Source organism: Procambarus clarkii, chromosome 40, assembly GCF_040958095.1.
Source record: "Procambarus clarkii isolate CNS0578487 chromosome 40, FALCON_Pclarkii_2.0, whole genome shotgun sequence".
Classification (NCBI taxonomy): Eukaryota; Metazoa; Arthropoda; class Malacostraca; order Decapoda; family Cambaridae; genus Procambarus; species Procambarus clarkii.
This window is the reverse complement of record NC_091189.1, coordinates 11939558-11960753: the sequence shown is the minus strand read 5'-3', so window position 1 is coordinate 11960753 and position 21196 is coordinate 11939558. Positions and strand designations below refer to the sequence as shown.

The following is a 21196-nucleotide window of genomic DNA, read 5'->3' as shown; positions in this document are numbered from 1 at the left end:
CATGCCACCACCTGTCACGCCACCACCTGTCACGCCACCACCTGTCATGCCACCACCTGTCATGCCACCACCTGTCATGCCACCACCTGTCACGCCACCACCTGTCATGCCACCACCTGTCACGCCACCACCTGTCATGCCACCACCTGTCACGCCACCACCTGTCATGCCACCACCTGTCACGCCACCACCTGTCATGCCACCACCTGTCATGCCACCACCTGTCATGCCACCACCTGTCACGCCACCACCTGTCATGCCACCACCTGTCACGCCACCACCTGTCATGCCACCACCTGTCATGCCACCACCTGTCATGCCACCACCTGTCACGCCACCACCTGTTATGTCACCACCTGTCATGCCACCACCTGTCATGCCATCACCTGTCATGCCACCACCTGTCATGCCACCACCTGTCACGCCACCACCTGTCATGCCACCACCTGTCATGCCACCACCTGTCATGCCACCACCTGTCATGCCACCACCTGTCATGCCATCACCTGTCATGCCACCACCTGTCACGCCACCACCTGTCACGCCACCACCTGTCACGCCACCACCTGTCACGCCACCACCTGTCACGCCACCACCTGTCATGCCACCACCTGTCACGCCACCACCTGTCACGCCACCACCTGTCACGCCACCACCTGTCACGCCACCACCTGTCACGCCACCACCTGTCACGCCACCACCTGTCACGCCACCACCTGTCACGCCACCACCTGTCATGCCACCACCTGTCACGCCACCACCTGTCACGCCACCACCTGTCACGCCACCACCTGTCATGCCACCACCTGTCATACCACCACCTGTCACGCCACCACCTGTCACGCCACCACCTGTCACGCCACCACCTGTCACGCCACCACCTGTCACGCCACCACCTGTCACGCCACCACCTGTCACGCCACCACCTGTCATGCCACCACCTGTCACGCCACCACCTGTCATGCCACCACCTGTCACGCCACCACCTGTCACGCCACCACCTGTCACGCCACCACCTGTCATGCCACCACCTGTCACGCCACCACCTGTCACGCCACCACCTGTCATGCCACCACCTGTCACGCCACCACCTGTCATGCCACCACCTGTCACGCCACCACCTGTCATGCCACCACCTGTCACGCCACCACCTGTCACGCCACCACCTGTCATGCCACCACCTGTCACGCCACCACCTGTCATGCCACCACCTGTCATGCCACCACCTGTCATGCCACCACCTGTCATGCCACCACCTGTCATGCCACCACCTGTCATGCCACCACCTGTCATGCCACCACCTGTCACGCCACCACCTGTCACGCCACCACCTGTCACGCCACCACCTGTCACGCCACCACCTGTCACGCCACCACCTGTCACAACAACCACTCGTCCACGAATCCGGGGGGGAGGGGGGAGGGAGGGAGGGTGAAAGGCAGAAAAGCAAAGTATGATGAGAAAGATAAGAAATATGAGAAAATGTGAGTTGAATAAGGAGAGATGGGGAGGATGATAAACATATAGAGAGATAGATGAAAAAATGAAAAAATAGATGAGAGAGAGAGAGAGAGAGAGAGAGAGAGAGAGAGAGAGAGAGAGAGAGAGAGAGAGAGAGAGAGAGAGAGAGAGAGAGAGACATGAGGTGAATGAAAGATGGAGAAAATGAGATAGATGGGGACGATCGGAAAAATAGGGTTTATGAGAGATATTGAGAATGAGGGTTTGAATAGGAAATAATACGAAGGGCGATGCTGTTACCTTCGGGGCTGATAGACTAGAGGTATGTAAGTTAAGAAGCATGAGAAGCAGTGTATGGATTGGATTGAAGACAGGTGTTGGTTGAAGGGAACTTCGGGGTGAGGGGATGGGATCGGTCGGTCGCCACCCATGGAGGGAAGGAGAGGGGGAAAAGGAGACAAACACAGTCTTGACACGTGACATGGCGAGAGGACGAGGGGAGCGCTTTGAGTATACACCAGAGTAAGGGGAGAAAGATGGAATCCGAGTATCCTCCAGTTGGTCTCCAGCTTCCTCTACTCTCTCACAACACCAGCGGCGTGACCGGTTCCAAGACGTCTGGTCAACCTCTCACCACTTTCCCCTCGTCCACTATGTCCTCCTTCGCTTTGCCCTTATTCTCTCTCTTCATCTTCTCCCCTTCACCTTCTCTTCTTATTCTCTCGTCCGCCCCATTTCCTCCTTCCATCAAAAGTGTCACACGACTGTGGGATTAGACGTGTAATAGTTAACTCACCTGTTTCCTGGTGTGGTTGTGAGGGGGTGGTTGTGTGGTGGTGGTTGTGGGGGGGTGGTTGTGGGGTGGGGGTGGTTGTGTGGGGTGGTGATATTGCTGTTGATGATAGAGATGTTAAGTTTAGCCTGTTGTCACCTGGTCGATCTAGAAATGCGATTAAAAAAATATTAAATTTCACTTTTGAAAATACCAGAAGATTGTGAGAAAAATATAAATTAAATGGTATACGATTGAGTTCCTAATTAGGCACCTGTAGTGAGTGCCAGGGGCGCCCACCGGGGACAGATCTACAACACTCAATATATATATATATATATATATATATATATATATATATATATATATATATATATATATATATATATATATATATATATAAAATATATATATATATATATATATAATATGTGTTTACTCACCTAGTTGTGCTTGCGAGGGTTGAGCTCTGGCTCTTTAGTCCCGCCTCTCAACTGTCAATCAACTGGTGTACAGATTCCTGAGCCTACTGGGCTCTATCATATCTACATATGAAACTGTGTATGGAGTCAGCCTCCACCACATCACTGCCTAATGCATTCCATTTGTCAACTACTCTGACACTAAAAAGTTCTATGTAATAAGGTGTAAATAAGACACACAGACACACCTAGTAAGATGTGTGTGTGTTTTGTGTGTAAACTGCACTGCACAACATTGTCGACAAAACAATTTAACTTCACTCTGAGCATCGGAGATTGAGCTCAGATCTGTAAAGTTCAAGACCATTGCCATAACAAAGAATTGCATCACATATATTATAAGAAAGGTCATTGCTTAATGTAATCACTCTTCAATTTTAATGAAAACAGTTGACTTACAATCTTCCCCCCCCCACCATGGGCAGTGCCTCCCCCCCTCCCACCCTCGACCCCTCCCTGACCCAGGGTGACCTAATGACCTGTGTTGGACAGCACGCGACAAGGTCAACATACGAGCGGCAGCGTGTCAATCAGAGGTCAAACTGGGGGTCAGCGGCGTCTGTCAAACTGTCAGTGGACCTGAGCCATACACAGGTGTACGCTTGTCGTGTGTGTTTACCGTCTACCTGAACTCTTTGGCACTGTTGGTAAAGGCGACCTGTTTTTTTTTTTAATCAAAATTGAAGCTGATTTTTTTATATTGACTGTGGATTATATCTTACCAATACCCGGTATAGTTGTGTAGTATGGAGGTCAGGTGGGGGCTGTAGGTCACCCTCTCACAAGGTCATGTCGGGTCATTCGGTAGGCTGTGGGAGGTGAAGGGGTCACTGATATAAGGTATATATATATATATATCTTGAGGTTATCTTGAGATAATTTCGGGGCTTTTTCTTTTTTAGTGTCCCCGCGGCCCGGTCGTCGACCAGGCCTCCACCTCCAGGAAGCAGCCCGTGACAGCTAACTAACACCCAGGTACCTATTTTACTGCTAGGTAACAGGGGCATAGGGTGAAAGAAACTCTGCCCATTGTTTCTCTCGATATACTCGTCAGGGTACGTGTAGCACCACTACCCCCGCTCCTGTGCCAGGTAAGTTCACTACGGGCTCACCATAGCCCGTGCTACTTGGAACTTTTGTTCCGAGTGGCTGAATCTAAAACCACAACAACGTGTAGGATGCTGTGGTTAACGACACGAAAGATAGTTAACCTGACTTCCGTGGATGGCTTCACCTCATTCCATCCCTACTAACCCCCCCCCCCCCCATCCCCTGTCCATCTTATTCCATCTCCCCCTACCGATCCTTCCCAAATCCAGTCCATCCTCTTCCCTTGCTCCCTCGCCATCTTCCCACTCTCTTCCCATCCCAATCCCATCCTCCTCCTCCTCCTACACATCCTCTATCAATCCTATGCCATCCCTTGCTCAGTAAACCACCTTAGTCAAGGGTATATAAGCGGTCGACCTAATATGATCGGAACATATTACGATCGGGAACGTAAGAAAAGAGAAAGAAAACAAAGAGAAAAAATGATGGGTAGACTTGTCAGGTCACGTTTGTTAGAAAGTTTAGAACATTTGAGTATATACTGTGAATGGGAAGAGTCAAGAGCAACAAAGCCAGGACTCTAGGATCATGTTGGGAAGGTTGTGTATCAGAGCCGATTCGACAAGACGGCGTCTGTGTAGAGGCAGGAAAGTTTATTTCAGAAGAAGACCAATCAGGAGGATGACCAGAATCCTCAACACGACAGAAGAGAGCAGTCTTTGTGTCGTCTATTCTGTCGTCTATTCTGTCGTCTATTCATCTTCTGGTGTGTGGTTTGGTCAACATTCTTCAGCCACGTTAGTGTGACTCATCATCGGTATAACTTGCTTTCTTCTGCTCTGTGTGTGTGTGTGTGTGTGTGTGTGTGTGTGTGTGTGTGTGTGTGTGTGTGTGTCCACTCACCCTCCTTGAGTAATAATGATTGACAAGCTGGAGTGGCTCGTACCTTGAGGTTACCTTGAAGTGATTCCGGGGCTTAGCGTCCCCGCGGTCCGGTCGTCGACCAGGCCTCCTGGTTGCTGAACTGGTCAACCAGGCTGTTGGACGCGGCTGCACGCAGCTTGACTTTCAGGCTTTCAAATACTGTAAATCGTCCAGTCAAGCGGTATTCTTTGACACAGTCATAAGCCCTTTCACCCCACGTGACAAAGACAGTCTGTTAATGGGGTTATGGGTGGCATTGGCCGTTTAAACCTGGCTGGTGTACGCCAGTAGCTATACGGTGAAGGTGTCAGACAAAGGTCATGACCCCCAGTGACCCTCCTGATGCAGATCCCACCACCTGCTTCCTGTCCTCTGCCCTTATTGACCCCTCCAAGAACACGCTACACCACGTCTGCTCCCGAGATCATTATAACCCTCGTCTTACGGTACACCCTCCGCCAGGAAAGTGTTATACATGTGTGTATACATGTATAACACTTGTGTGTACACTGCTAAGGTCTTCTGGTTTAATTCATTGTCAGGAGGCTAGAATATATAGTCTTGAGTTCTTGAACTAAGTTATTGATTATGTCTTGAGTGGTGAATGTTGGTTTGTGGTTGTGTGTGTGTGTATAGGCTGACGAGGAAGCCTGCTACCTGCCTCCAGCCTGCTGCCTGCCTCCTCCAGCCTGCTGCCTGCCTCCTCCAGCCTGCTGCCTGCCTTCAAACTCTCACAAGTCAAGCCTGGCCTCAGGCCGGACTTGGGGAGAAGAAGAACTCCCAGAACCCCATCAAGCAGGTATCAATCAGGTAAGCCTGCTGCCTGCCTGCAACCTGCTGCCTGATTCCAGCCTGCTGCCTGCCTCCAGCCTGCCTCGGGGATAACCTGTGCTCGAATCTTGAACCGGTTGGTGGCTTTAATAAGGCTTAAATCCCACACGAAGCAGTATCAACCTTTCATTATACTTATTTCCACGTGAACACGGTTCGTTCCCTTTGATGTTCATTGTACGCAGGTCGTTAGCTTGGACCAAATCAACACACTATTGTATGTTTTAAGTAGCTATTTGGTGATCCTTGCAAGCACGCGCGCGCGTGCGTGTGTGTGTGTGTGTGTGTGTGTGTGTGTGTGTGTGTGTGTGTGTGTGTGTGTGTGTGTGTGTGTGTGTGTGTGTTTGTATTTAAGTTAGTCATGAATTTGTTGCATGTACTTAGCTATCATCCGACTTCACGCATATTATTGGCTTATAAAAAAAAAGGAGGGAGGGGGTGAGACGGGGGGGGGGAGGGGGTTCGAATAGGGATAAAAAAGTAAAGCCTATTAGTTGCCTTGGGAGAGGTGGGGGGGGGGGGGAGGGGGTTAGGGGATTTTTCCTCATTGTCAAACACGTCTGTTCCTGTCGACATTATAATACAAACCTTTATTCATTGTATTCCAAACACTACAATGAAACAGTGATGGGGTATCGGAGAAGTTTCACTTACTTTGCTTCATTTACATTTACTCCGTTGTTCGACTGTTTGGATAAAGCAACGGAAAGAAAAAACGGTAACGGTTGAAACTGGTGGCGGTGTCTGGCAGCTCCTGTCACAACAGCCTATAATCCTATCTCGTAAAAACAAAAAAAAAAAAAGGATCCTCAACAGTGATCCTAATTCACTTCCCGCGTCTCTTCCGATCCTCTTCTTCCGATCCTCAGGCTTCTTGTGTGTGTGTGTGTGTGTGTGTGTGTGTGTGTGGTGTATAATGGCTTCCTGGAAGCCTTCAGAAATTGATGTTGGTCTGTCTTTGGTATAATAATTATTATTATTTTATCATCCACACTACCGTGGGAAACGAACATTTTCATTCACCTGGGCTGTAGGAGACTCGAACCCTGGACCCCGCGCGTGTAGGGCAGCGGCTCTATCCAAGCCGCTATCTTAGCGGCTCTAAGACAAGTCAAGGTAAGATAATCGTTAGCTCCAGTTCATTTCAGGAGCTGCTGCGTGTACTCCAGGTATTCTTAGTGTTGAAGAACAGGCACGCAGGGAGGGGCATTTATGAGGGCGGAGGAAAGGTCCCTCCACTCCTTTCCTTCCATATTATCTATCTTTCTTTCCTTTATTATCTCATTCCCATTCCTTTCCGTTATCCACTATTCCTTCCGCATTTTTTCCCCTCATTCTTTCATCATTCAATTCCTCTCCTCATCATTGCCTTTCTTCCTCATACCTTGCCTTTCACATTTCTTCGTCTTCTTCCCTCTCATTTCTCTTTAATTCTTCACCTTTATCCCCCTTATTCTCCTGTCCCTCCTTCTCTCCCTCCCTGCATCAGGTTCCCTTATTACTCCTTCGTCGTCGCCTCCCTAAGCTCCTCTTCCTCGGCAGTTCTCAGACTACGGGAGGAAAGAGCAGTTTCCGGATTAGCCTCGATCGCCGGCCTGGTGTTCTGCGGTCCAGGGTGTCGGTGGGGAGGGGGGGGGGGGGGGGGGAGGGATGAAGGGGGGAGGGGTGGGGGGAGAGGGGGAGGGAGGGGGAGGTCTTCTGTAAGTGTTAAATCCTCTCTCTTGGCGTTTTAAAATGTTAGAATCACTGTTGGTATGTTTTTGTAATTATATATATATATATATATATATATATATATATATATATATATATATATATATATATATATATATATATATATATATATATATATATATATTATTAAATATGACCGAAAAAGTAAGATTAATAATTCTAACACGAATTTTCTCAATCTTTCGTACATTACGCTTCACTGTTGGAGGTATATTAAAAATCAATTCTCCAAAATTCATTTTTATTTCTAGTCTGACGCGACACGGGCGCGTTTCGTAAAACTTATTACATTTTCAAAGACTTTAGTTCACAAATACACAACTGAACATACGTATCTCCGATTTTATATCTACATTTGAGTGAGGTGGGAGGGGTGATGTGGCATTAACACAAGACAGAACAAGAGGGGATATTAATAGGGTATTAAAAGTATCAACACAAGACAGAACACAAACAATGGGTATTGAATAGAAGTGTTTGTAGAAAGCCTATTGGTCCATATTTCTTGATGCTTCTATATTGGAGCGGAGTCTTGAGGTGGGTAGAATATAGTTGTGCAATAATTGGCTGTTGATTGCTGGTGTTGACTTCTTGATGTGTAGTGCCTCGCAAACGTCAAGCCGCCTGCTATCGCTGTATCTATCGATGATTTCTGTGTTGAAAAACCAGAAAAACGGCCAGCCTTCTCATGAGAAACTCTCCAGACACAAAACAGAACGCTTTAAAAGAGACTAACGTCGTCTATGCCTTCAAATGCCCACTTGGGGACTGTAAGCTCCAAAAAACCCAGTATATAGGCAAGACAACAACATCTCTTTCAAGGCGTTTAACGATGCATAAGCAACAGGGCTCCATTAAGGAACATATAATCTCTTCCCACAACCAAACCATCGCCAGAGAAATCCTAGTAAACAACACAGAAATCATCGATAGATACAGCGATAGCAGGCGGCTTGACGTTTGCGAGGCACTACACATCAAGAAGTCAACACCAGCAATCAACAGCCAATTATTGCACAACTATATTCTACCCACCTCAAGACTCCGCTCCAATATAGAAGCATCAAGAAATATGGACCAATAGGCTTTCTACAAACACTTCTATTCAATACCCATTGTTTGTGTTCTGTCTTGTGTTGATACTTTTAATACCCTATTAATATCCCCTCTTGTTCTGTCTTGTGTTAATGCCACATCACCCCTCCCACCTCACTCAAATGTAGATATAAAATCGGAGATACGTATGTTCAGTTGTGTATTTGTGAACTAAAGTCTTTGAAAATGTAATAAGTTTTACGAAACGCGCCCGTGTCGCGTCAGACTAGAAATAAAAATGAATTTTGGAGAATTGATTTTTAATTTACCTCCAACAGTGAAGCGTAATGTACGAAAGATTGAGAAAATTCGTGTTAGAATTATTAATCTTACTTTTTCGGTCATATTTAATAATATATGTCTACAGGAAAGACTGCTACCAAAATATACTAATATATATATATATATATATATATATATATATATATATATATATATATTTTTTTTTTTTTTTTTAAAGTTTGTGAGGGTACCACCTCTGGTGCCAATGTGGGGACCCATAGCCTCGGAGAAGAAAATAAAAAGTATTCAGAGGAGACCTTGTGGTTTCTCACTGAACACTAATATTATCTTCTCCTACCACCCCCATTCTTTTGTATGTACACATATATATTTACTTTATTTGAACTTTGTTACAAAAAAGGAGTTACATATGGGTTACAAAGATGGTTATCATAGGTTGTCGAGTTCCTCCAGCTCCTCAGATGGCGGGCAGGAACCCTGGATGCAGTGCGCATTTCCCCTCTGTATCGCCACACTGAGGCGCTGGAAAAGAAAGCTTGCAGCTCTTGGGTCCCTTGTTGTTTCAATGAGCCTAGAACCCAGTTCCTTCAAAAAACTGGTAGCACTTTTACCCTAGGCGCCGAGTGTCTCAGAAGCAATGGGGACAAAATTGTAGTGGTGATCCAGTTCTCTATACTTACGGGATTTGGCTGCTTCCCTGTGGGTGGCAGTTACATATATAGGTATAGGTGGCAGCTATATATTATATATATATATATATATATATATATATATATATATATATATATATATATATATATATATATATATATATATATATATATATATATATATATAATACTGTCATTTATGTAATTGCATATTCAGTTACATCTGTCTGTCTTTCAAGCCAGATATGAAAGTGGGAAAAGGTGTTTGTTGTTAGTCAATAAAGTCGACGTGTTAGGTATAGACGGACCTTCCAAGGACAGGAAGGTCTTACATGGAAGGTTTAAAGGCACGTGGTGTCTTTGTTGAAGACCTCGGGTCTTGATGGCCAGGTAAACTTAACCTGGCCCAGCATCCCACACAGTTGCGTGCAGATGTGCTGGCTGCTGAAGGCGGTGATGGAGACCATATTGAATACTTCATACCCATGACTCTTCTTCAAATTAGAGGTATTGTCAGGCAACATCACCGTGACAAGGTAACTGAGGAAAGGAGAATTAGAAGCACAAACCAGTGAATCTGTATGATGGTACAACATGGTTGCAGCTGGTAACCCCAGTCATTATGGACGAAGAGGAGGAGGACGAGGGAGAGAATCAGTAATAGCGAGAATTCGTCTTGGATACAAATATCCATGGAGATTCGGAACGGAAACAACAGTTGATTAGCGGAGTTGCAGAATCTGTGGTGAGAGTGATGGACACCGCCTTGACCACTATCTACGTGAATGTGAACACCTGAGAGACATTAGAAGTATGTGTAGAATAATAACCCCCACATTGTTTGAGCTAGGAAAACACTATTTGTCAAATATTGATACTGTTCTTAAAAGATTCACCCATTTTGCACCCGCAAGATAACGTAAGTATTTAATGGTTGACAAATATTAATCTTCTTGTTTGAGGAGCCAGTTAAGACAGTTAAGACAGGAGCCAGTTGAGACAGTTAAGCAAGTCCCAGCTGTGTCTGGGTACAAGTGACAGGATGAACAACCCAGCGGGTTTTCTTCCTATTGGGGAGTGTTGTACATGCTGCTATGGCGGTGTGTCCACTCACAGGATGAGTGACGCTGACCAATACTGTCACTATGGCGGTGTGTCCACTCATAGGATGAGTGGCGCTGACCAATACACTCGCCTCTCAAGGGCAAAATTAAAAAAAAAAATTAAATCTTCTCTCTCATACGTTTCTATCTGTATGCGGACCAGGCTGGGGTGAGCATCCTGTCTCACCCGTTGCTTGTTGACAGGAGTCATCAGAGTATCAGAGATTCAAGGCCTTCGTGACAGCCAAGGGAGCAGTGGGGGGGGGGGGGCGGGGGATAAAGGAGCGAGATGGGGGGGGGGGGGGGAGATAGAGGAGGGAGAAGAGGGGGGGGATAGCGAAAGGAAGAGAGGGGAGGAGGATAGTGAAGGGAAAGTTGGAAGATAGTGGAAGGAGATCGAGAGAGAGAGAGAGGGAGGATAGTGTAGGGAGAAGGGGAAGAGGACAGAGGAGAGGGGGGGACAGGGGAGAGGGGGGGAAAGAGGAGAGGGGGGAGGACTGAGGGGAAAGGGGGGGGGAGTTAAGGGGGGTTCGCAGGAGCGTTCAACACGTCCACTACGCGAAACTATACGGGAATCGCCGCTAAGGAGCGCCCGTCCACGGAGACAGATGGGACGCGTGTCAAACGCATAAAAACACAGACGGTTGGGCGATCGGGCCTGTCACATCACAGCTTTTTTTTTTTTTTGTTCTGTTCCTTTCTTTTCAAAATGTTTTATACTCTCCCTCGTATTTGTACGCAATGTTTCATTCACCTTCCCGGGCTCCACAACGAACACTACGAACGTGTGTCTAACCATCTTTATAATTCGTATTGTTTTTTTCACAGGTTTGACACGTTGCCGTACGAGGTAACGGAGCCCCTCCCCCCCCCCCCCCCCCGAGACGAAATAATATGAAAACCAACACATAAATCTGCACTTGATCCGTGATATTGGGTGAGCACCGTGCGTCAAGAGAATGAGGTTATTGACACGTTCATATCAGTGACAAGTGAGCAGCGCCAGCGTGTGAGGCGAAACGTTCTGATCCCTTATTGGCACCCGAGGAAGACGATCCGATCCCCCCCCCCCCCCCGGTATAGAAGATCGAATATAAAACTGACACAGGTTCATATATCTTATATATAGTCTTCCCTCTGCTCGTATGTTGATTCTCCAGCAGCCATTTTTGTTTTTTAATGTCGAGACACTTATTATATACTTTTATATAAGGGGGAGATTTGATTTTAACCGGAGATTTGAGCGCTGGAGATAAGAGCATCATATCTTGGAAGCTCCAGAGAGACGGAATCGAACACCATCGGGGGTCTTTTATTATTGTATTTTGTTTGCTGCTATCGGATATGTCAGTCACAGATGGTGCGATGGTGTTGGCGTGTAGTAGAGGAGGAGGAGGAGGAGGAGAGGGGGAGGCTGGAGTGCTTGGGATGACGTTATCAACACGACCACAGCACGAGGAGAACTGCCTCATTACACATGCCACTCACTGCCTCTTCAAGCAGGTTTTAGTGCCTCCAGAAGCCTGCGGTGTGCGAGATTGGCGCTGGGGCGGGGCTAGGGGGGAGGGGGGGGGGGTTTGGCGTACTCAATAGTGGTGATGGTGGTGATGGTGGTGGTAGTGGCAGTGGAGGTTCTGGTGATGGTGGTAGTGGCAGTGGAGGTTCTGGCGGTGATAGTGATGGAGGAGGTTCTGGTGGTGATAGTGATGGAGTAAGTTCTGGTGGTGATAGTGATGGAGGAGGTTCTGGCGGTGATAGTGATGCAGAAGGTTCTGGCGGTGATAGTGAGGCAGAAGGTTCTGGTGGTGATAGTGATGCAGGAGGTTCTGGTGGTGATAGTGATGGAGGAGGTTCTGGCGGTGATAGTGACGGAGGAGGTTCTGGCGGTGATAGTGATGGAGGAAGTTCTGGCGGTGATAAGGTTCTGGTGGTGATAGTGATGCAGGAGGTTCTGGTGGTGATAGTGATGGAGGAGGTTCTGGTGGTGATAAGGTTCTGGTGGTGATAGTGATGCAGGAGGTTCTGGTGGTGATAGTGATGGAGGAGGTTCTGGCGGTGATAGTGATGGAGGAGGTTCTGGTGGTGATAGTGATGGTGGAGGTTCTGGTGGTGATAGTGATGGAGTAAGTTCTGGTGGTGATAGTGATGGTTCTGGTGGTGATAGTGATGGAGGAGGTTCTGGTGGTGATAGTGATGGTGGAGGTTCTGGTGGTGATAGTGATGGAGTAAGTTCTGGTGGTGATAGTGATGGAGGAGGTTCTGGCGGTGATAGTGATGGAGGTTCTGGTGGTGATAGTGATGGAGGAGGTTCTGGCGGTGATAGTGATGCAGAAGGTTCTGGTGGTGATAGTGATGCAGGAGGTTCTGGTGGTGATAGTGATGGAGGAGGTTCTGGTGGTGATAGTGATGGAGGAAGTTCTGGCGGTGATAGTGATGGAGGAGGTTCTGGCGGTGATAGTGAGGCAGGAGGTTCTGGTGGTGATAGTGATGCAGGAGGTTCTGGTGGTGATAGTGATGGAGGAGGTTCTGGCGGTGATAGTGACGGAGGTTCTGGCGGTGATAGTGACGGAGGAGATTCTGGCGGTGATAGTGATGGAGGAGGTTCTGGTGGCGATAGTGATGGAGGAGGTTCTGGCGGTGATAGTGACGGAGGAGGTTCTGGCGGTGATAGTGATGCAGGAGGTTCTGGTGGTGATAGTGATGCAGGAGGTTCTGGTGGTGATAGTGATGGCGGAGGTTCTGGCGGTGATAGTGATGGCGGAGGTTCTGGCGGTGATAGTGATGGAAGAGGTTCTGGCGGTGATAGTGATGGAGAAGGTTCTGGTGGTGATAGTGATGGAGGAGGTTCTGGTGGTGATAGTGATGGAGGAAGTTCTGGCGGTGATAGTGATGGAGGAAGTTCTGGCGGTGATAGTGATGGAAGAGGTTCTGGCGGTGATAGTGATGGAGGAGGTTCTGGCGGTGATAGTGATGGAAGAGGTTCTGGTGGTGATAGTGATGGAGGAGGTTCTGGTGGTGATAGTGATGGTGGAGGTTCTGGCGGTGATAGTGATGGAGAAGGTTCTGGCGGTGATAGTGATGGAGGAGGTTCTGATGGTGATAGTGATGGAGGAGGTTCTGGTGGCGATAGTGATGGAGGAGGTTCTGGCGGTGATAGTGATGCAGGAGGTTCTGGTGGTGATAGTGATGCAGGAGGTTCTGGTGGTGATAGTGATGGCGGAGGTTCTGGCGGTGATAGTGATGGCGGAGGTTCTGGCGGTGATAGTGATGGAAGAGGTTCTGGCGGTGATAGTGATGGAGAAGGTTCTGGTGGTGATAGTGATGGAGGAGGTTCTGGTGGTGATAGTGATGGAGGAAGTTCTGGCGGTGATAGTGATGGAGGAAGTTCTGGCGGTGATAGTGATGGAAGAGGTTCTGGCGGTGATAGTGATGGAGGAGGTTCTGATGGTGATAGTGATGGAGAAGGTTCTGGCGGTGATAGTGATGGTGGAGGTTCTGGTGGTGATAGTGGAGAAGGTTCAGGTGGTGATTGTGATGGCGGAGGTTCTGGTGGTGATAGTGATGGAGGAGGTTCTGGCGGTGATAGTGATGGCGGAGGTTCTGGTGGTGATAGTGATGGAGGAGGTTCTGGCGGTGATAGTGATGCAGATGCTAGTCCATATAAATATTGTCTTTCGACAAGGAGGTTTTGTCTTGACACGGCGCTCTCGTTATTGGAAATATGACTGATAGACGGTGTATGGCCAGATACTGGTAGGTGGGGTATAAGAGCCTTGCCTTTTGCATGGTCAGAGTTCGATCCCCGATGGCCCAAATGGTTGGGCACTGTTCCTTCACACTATAGTCCTCATATCCCAGTTCATAGTCCACATATCTCCTAGCTCTTGGCCTCATTTCCCTTCCAATTGCTAAATGGGTTATACAGGCTCAATTAGCGCCGTCGCGACCTCATAATTACCTCATTTGGCGGCCTAACAGACTGACCGGAGATATATATTCGTCTATCCACTGTACGTTTACCTGGTTGGGGAATTTTAAATCGACGGAAGTGAACCTATTTATAGGTTCTATAAATATAGAAATATAGAAATAGGTCTATAGAAATAGATCTATTACTATTAGGTCTATTAGAAATAGACCTAATAGACAATTAGGTCTATTTCAATTTTAGATTGAAATAGACCTAATTGTCCTGGTGTTATTGCAAATCATCATTATCAAGCGTTTGTGCGTTGCCTTACGACGGCGGGGCTTAGTAACAATCAGTTGCAGGCTGCTGTCCTTTTGATTGTATATGCGTTTCAGTGTGGTGGATTGTGTGCTGTGATTGTGGGTAAAGGGATAAGGGTGGGGGCGGTGTAGGGAAGGAAGGGGGGGTTGGGGTGGGGAACGAAGTATGTGAAGTGGGTAGGGAAGTAGATGTTGGGGAAGCGTAGGTAAAAGTGTTTAGGTTAACCGGAGAGGGAGTGTGGGGTAAAATGAAGGCGGGGGGGGGGGGTTGGTAGGGTTTGAAGGGCAGGAATGGGGATAGGGGGGTGGGAGGGGGAGGAGGCTGTAGGGTAGGGGTGGTATGGAGAGGGAAATGGGTGGTGGGGAGTTCTTTGGTGATGTGGGGGGGGGGGGGAGAGGGAAAGGAGCATATTAAGTGTAAAGTACTAAACTACAGTTACTTTACATATTGAATCCTGGGTATGTGTCAAGCTTATTTGAAACCGGCCAGTAAAGGTCATCTTTCAATATAATGTAAGAACATGTACTCTACCTGTAGTGGCATGGGAGTGGGGTACTGTACCTGCAGCGTGGTACAAGCGAGCACTGTACCTGGCGCATGACAGACAGACAGACAGACAGACAGACGGCGGGGCTGGCTCCTCCCGACTCATTAATCCCGACACAACCCGCGCATTACGGAGCCACACTTGACTTGTCACTCCTCTTGTAACTCCCTGAGTGACGATACCCAGATGACAGTGACACTAGTGCCCGTCTCTCTCTTCTCTTACACCCCCGCCTCCCTGTCTCACACTCTTCCTCACACCCTCCATCAGTCTTGCTCCCTCTCCCTCACACTACTACTCTCCCTCACACTACTACTCTCCCTCACACTACTACTCTCCCTCACACTACCACTCTCCCTCACACTACCACTCTCCCTCACACTACTACTCTCCCTCACACTACTACTCTCCCTCACACTACTACTCTCCCTCACACTACCACTCTCCCTCACACTACTACTCTCCCTCACACTACTACTCTCCCTCACACTACTACTCTCCCTCACACTACTACTCTCCCTCACACTAGACAGACTTCACTCATATGACTCTTGCTTCTCTCTTCGTGGAGAGTACTTTGCTCTCTAATCCAGGTGACCTCCCTCCTCTCTCTCTCTCTCTCTCTCTCTCTCTCTCTCTCTCTCTCTCTCTCTCTCTCTCTCTCTCTCTCTCTCTCTCTCTCTCTCTCTCTCTCTCTCTCTCACTCTCACTCTCTCTCTCACCAACTTTGACAACCTTACAGTCAGGCGGGAGAAGCAGTTCGTGGCATTTCCCTTCACTGGACATTGTGGTCCCGTGTTCCGGAGTTTGTACAACATCCTCCCAACAGTTCTCCTGACTCCTGAAGCCCCCTCCCCCCCCCCCTCCCTGAGTTTCCTCCCTCCCTCCATAACCCCCTATCCCTCCGTCCCTGAGTTTCCTCCCTCCCTCCATAACCCCCTATCCCTCCGTCCCTGAGTTCCCCTCCATCTAAACTATCCTTAAATGACCCGTATTTAAAGGATATATATCCTGTATAAAGGATATACCTACTGTGAGGTATATATATATATACACACCCACTGAGAGTTTAATTTAATCCATGACTAAAGTATACCTGGTGGGTGATCAGTTGAGCTATTGTGGTGGCCTTAATAACCCCTCCTGTTGCTGAGGAGCCTAGAGCGCAACACCCGACATCTCAGGGATAGGCATTCACTGACTCACTGCTACACTTGCTGAGTACAACTAGGTGAGTATATTAGGCTTTTTTTTTAATAAACTTTAAACATTGTCTTTGTATTTTATTGTCTCAATATAGGTACTTGAGCCTTACAGGTGTTGATTATGATCGCCTTGGTAAGACATGAGTATTATGAGACGTGAGTATATTATGAGGTGTGGCAGAGAAGGGGTCAGAGACCTCACAAGGGTCGAGGAATTAACAATGTATTATTTTTGAGAGCGTTCACTGTAAAGGGGTTGTCTCTTACTTGTGAGACTGTGTGTAGTGTATAGTCCTTGAGAGAGGTGTAGGGGTAACGTCTACACCTTAAGTGTAGGCGTGTGGCAGCGGCGCCTGAGCAGGGCGCGGAGTCGGGGATGCCTGAGCAGGGCACGGAGTCGGGGATGCCTGAGCAGGGCGCGGAGTCGGGGATGCCTGAGCAGGGCACGGAGTCGGGGATGCCTGAGCAGGGCGCGGAGTCGGGGATGCCTGAGCAGGGCACGGAGTCGGGGATGCCTGAGCAGGGCGCGGAGTCGGGGATGCCTGAGCAGGGCACGGAGTCGGGGACCCCTGAGCAGTGCGCGGTGTCGCAGGCACCGGAGCAGAGCGCGGTGTCACAGGCACCGGAGCAGAGCACAGTGTCGGGGGCGCCGCAGCAGAGTGCGGTCCCTGGCAGAGGGAAACAAACAAAACAAGGCCCCAAAATCTGTTGGTATTACAGATGGGCTACCTGTAAGCATGGGGAATCGGGAAGAATAAATGGAACATGTACACACAATCACCCTAGAAAGTGCAGAAACCTCCTCAATACAGGTAAATGTACCAAAAGCTGTGAATTCTTTCACCCAGAAATTTGCAAGAACTCTTTGGACAGGAAAGAGTGCTTCAATGCTGAATGCCCAGCTTTTCATATAAGAGGTACCAGGCGAATAAAACCGACAGACTACCACTATGAAAACAGCCACTACTCCATCAACCGGGATAATTTTTTAGCAAGAGGAGGAGGAGAAGAATGGCTAAAAATGACCAGACTCTACCACCAACTCGGTCAAATGCTAGAGAGGACGCAAACACAGTGGCCTCCTTACCAGAGCCTCAGATATTAACACCAATTAAAGCATCCAGCACTTCCACTAACACGATAACATCATTTATATTTGCCAACATCCAGGGTATAAAAACACGCAAATCCAACAAAGTTCATTTTATAGATGGTCTCCTTCATGAGGCAAATGCAGTGTTTGCAGCCCTAACGGAAACTCACACAAAGGACTACCTTGATGGTGAAATATGGATCCCAGAATACAATCTCTTCAGATGTGATAGGAAACACCGGCTTCAGGGTGGGGTCAGCCTCTACATCAAAGACACACTCATCTGTACTGAGCTGCTAAACACCTCAAATGATATGGTGGAAGTGCTGATAGTCAAAATAGAGATCCTAAATGTAGTTGTTGTCCTTGTATATAAGTCACCGGAGGCAAACCCTCAGCAGTTTAAAGACCAACTAATGAAAATAGAGCACTGCTTGGAAAACCTCACAAATCCAGCTCCGAACATCATCCTGCTTGGGGACTTCAACCTACGGCACCTGAAATGGAAGCACCTGGCTAATACAGTAATATCAGAAAGAATACCAGGAAGTAGCCTAAATGAGCAGGCACATGCAAATGACCTGCTACGGATGTGCGATAGGTTTGCCTTAAACCAGCAAATAGTAGAACCAACTAGGAAAGAGAACACGCTGGACCTCATTTTCACTAATAATGATGAGTTGATCGGGAACATAATGATTACAAATACCTGTTACTCAGATCACAACTTAATTGAGGTACTGACAACCATGGGGAATGGACCTCCAAAACCAGTCCAGATTCCCGGTGGAGGAGATTTCAGCAAATTCAACTTCAATAATAAACGGATAAACTGGGAGCAAATAAACCAGGACTTCACAGAAATAAACTGGGAAGAACAGCTAGGAAATGCAAACCTGAACCGGTGCCTGGAAAAAATAAGCTCAGTAGCACTAGAAATATGTTCAAACCGCATACCCCTAAGAAAAAAGAGAAAGAGATGCAGATTGGAACGGGAACGTCGTTCCTTATATAGGCGAAGAAAACGAATCGCGGAACAACTTGAGAGTCGCACCCTATCTCAAGAACGGCGAAGAAGGTTAGGTAGAGAAATAGAAACAATTGAACTCAAGCTACAAGAATCATACAAAACCCAGGAGAGGCAAAGAGAGCAAAAGGCCATCAGTGAAATAGAGAGAAATCCGAAATATTTTTTCTCCTATGCAAAATCAAGATTAAAAACCACATCTAGTATCGGGCCCCTGCGAAAGGGAGATGGAACTTTCACAGATGACAACAAAGAAATGAGCGAGTTACTGAGGAAGCAGTACGACTCTGTTTTCAGTGAGCCATTAAATGCACTAAAGATTGATAACCCAAATGAATTTTTCATGGATATGATACCAACATCAAATCACATATCAGACGTCGCCCTATCCCCACTAGATTTTGAAGAAGCCATAAACAGTATGCCTATGCACTCTGCACCAGGCCCGGATTCTTGGAACTCCATATTCATCAAGAACTGTAAAAAACCACTATCGCAGGCCCTTCACATTCTGTGGAGACAAAGCCTAGATACTGGCGTTATCCCTGACATACTAAAAACAGCAGAGATAGCACCACTCCATAAAGGAGGAAATAAGGCAGAGGCAAAAAATTACAGACCGATAGCACTAACATCGCACATCATAAAAATTTTTGAGAGAGTGCTAAGAAGTAAGATCACAAAATACATGGAATCACAGCATCTCCATAACCCCGGACAACATGGTTTCAGAACAGGGCGCTCTTGCCTGTCGCAGTTGCTGGACCACTATGATATGGCATTAGATGCTATGGAAGACAAACAAAACGCTGATGTAATTTACACAGATTTCGCAAAAGCTTTTGATAAATGTGACCATGGTGTTATTGCACATAAAATGCGTTCAAAAGGAATTACCGGGAAAATAGGCAGATGGATCTACAATTTCCTGACTGACAGAACCCAATGTGTAATAGTCAACAAAATAAAATCCAGCCCATCAACCGTGAAGAGCTCAGTCCCCCAGGGTACTGTGCTTGCTCCAGTACTTTTTCTCATCCTCATATCGGACATAGACCAGAACACAACCTATAGCACTGTATCATCCTTTGCAGATGACACTAGGATTTTCATGAGAGTTGGCAACATAGAGGACACGGCAAACCTCCAATCAGATGTTGATCAGGTCTTTCTATGGGCTGCAGAAAATAATATGGTATTCAACGAGGATAAGTTTCAGCTCATGCGCTACGGAAAAATTGAAAACATAAAAACAGGAACCACGTACAAAACGCAGGCAAATCATAACATAGAACGAAAAGGCAATGTAAAGACCTGGGTGTACTCATGTCGGAAGACCTTACCTTTAAAGAACACAATAAAGTAGCCGTCACAACTGCAAGAAAAATGACAGGTTGGATAACGAGAACTTTTCACACTAGAGATGCTATACCGATGATGATACTTTTCAAAACGCTTGTGCTATCTAGAGTGGAGTACTGCTGCACAATGACAGCCCCTTTCAAAGCTGGAGAAATTGCTGACCTAGAGAGCGTGCAGAGATCCTTTACTGCTAGAATCCACTCAGTAAAACATCTAAATTACTGGGACCGACTAAAGAGCCTAAATCTGTACTCCCTTGAGCGCAGGCGGGAGAGATACATAATAATTTACACGTGGAAAATAATTGAGGGGCTGGTCCCAAACCTGCACACAGAAATAACACCACATGAGACCAGAAGACATGGCAGGATGTGCAGAATACCCCCGTTGAAAAGCAGAGGTGCAACAGGTACTCTGAGAGAGAACTCTATCAACATCAGAGGCCCGAGACTGTTCAACACGCTTCCACTACACATAAGGGGCATAACTGGCAAACCCCTCACAGTGTTCAAGAGAGAACTGGATAAGCACCTCCAAAGGATACCTGATCAACCAGGCTGTGACTCATACGTCAGGCTGCGAGCAGCCGCGTCTAACAGCCTGGTTGATCAGTCCAGCAACCAGGAGGCCTGGTCGACGACCGGGCCGCGGGGACACTAAGCCCCGGAAGCACCTCAAGGTAGGTAGGTAAGGTGTGGCGACACCTTAGAGGTGTGGGTGAGAGAGTGTGGGGGGGGGAGGGTGAGAGAGGTGAGAGGGAGAAAAAGGAGGGAGGGAGGGAGCGTGAGTCGGAGGCTGACGGAGCATGTCAGGTGCAGGGGGAGGGGGTGTAAGGGGGTGTTAGGGGGGGTGGAGCATGTGTCAAGGGGGGTAACCGCGAGATGTTCGCATCATTTATTTATCAGCCATCTTCTTACCTCTTATTTATTTGTCTGTGTCGCTGATAAGCCTCCCCCAACGATCACCAGACCCGCTCCGCTTGGCCGAGGGGATGGGGGAGAGTAGGGGGTGGGGGTGGACGTGAGGGGGAGAGGAAGAGAGGAAAGGAAGAGGGGGGGGGGATAGGAGAAGGATAGGCAGGGAAGGAGAGGCCACTAGGATAACCTCGAAGAGAACGTCATTTTCGTCTCAAATTTTTTTTTTTATTAATCTGTACTTCAAAAGAACAGCGTCATATTTTGTTTTGAGTCTTTGTTCGCTGCTTTTAATCGTTTGTCTAATTAATATGAATTAATGGTGATGGAGCTAGCCAATCCTCGTGAAGCAGGAATTGGGCTGTATCTGTCAATGATGCAGTGCCATCTCTCACTGGCACTGCATCAGTGTAGTGTATGATGCATCGGTACAGACCCATCGGTGTAGTGTGTAGCTGTCTCGAGGGCTGTG

General features: G+C 47.6%; 2 protein-coding genes across 2 annotated transcripts in view; both read left to right on the top strand.

Annotated features, from left to right (window-relative positions):
* LOC123757895 (iroquois-class homeodomain protein mirror) overlaps positions 1 to 21196 on the top strand; it is a 286675-nt gene that overhangs the window by 77513 nt on the left and 187966 nt on the right. The gene's annotated exons all lie outside the window — the stretch shown is intronic.
* LOC138372790 (uncharacterized) lies at positions 12593 to 14074 on the top strand. Its single transcript, XM_069338443.1, has one exon. It carries the CDS (start codon positions 12593 to 12595, stop codon positions 14072 to 14074), a length of 1482 nt encoding a protein of 493 aa, XP_069194544.1.

What these genes read in the sequence shown, in the direction of transcription:
- LOC138372790 (XM_069338443.1), top strand. Translation starts at nt 12,593, where the DNA reads ATGGAGGAGGTTCTGGCGGTGATAGTGATGGAGGTTCTGGTGGTGATA.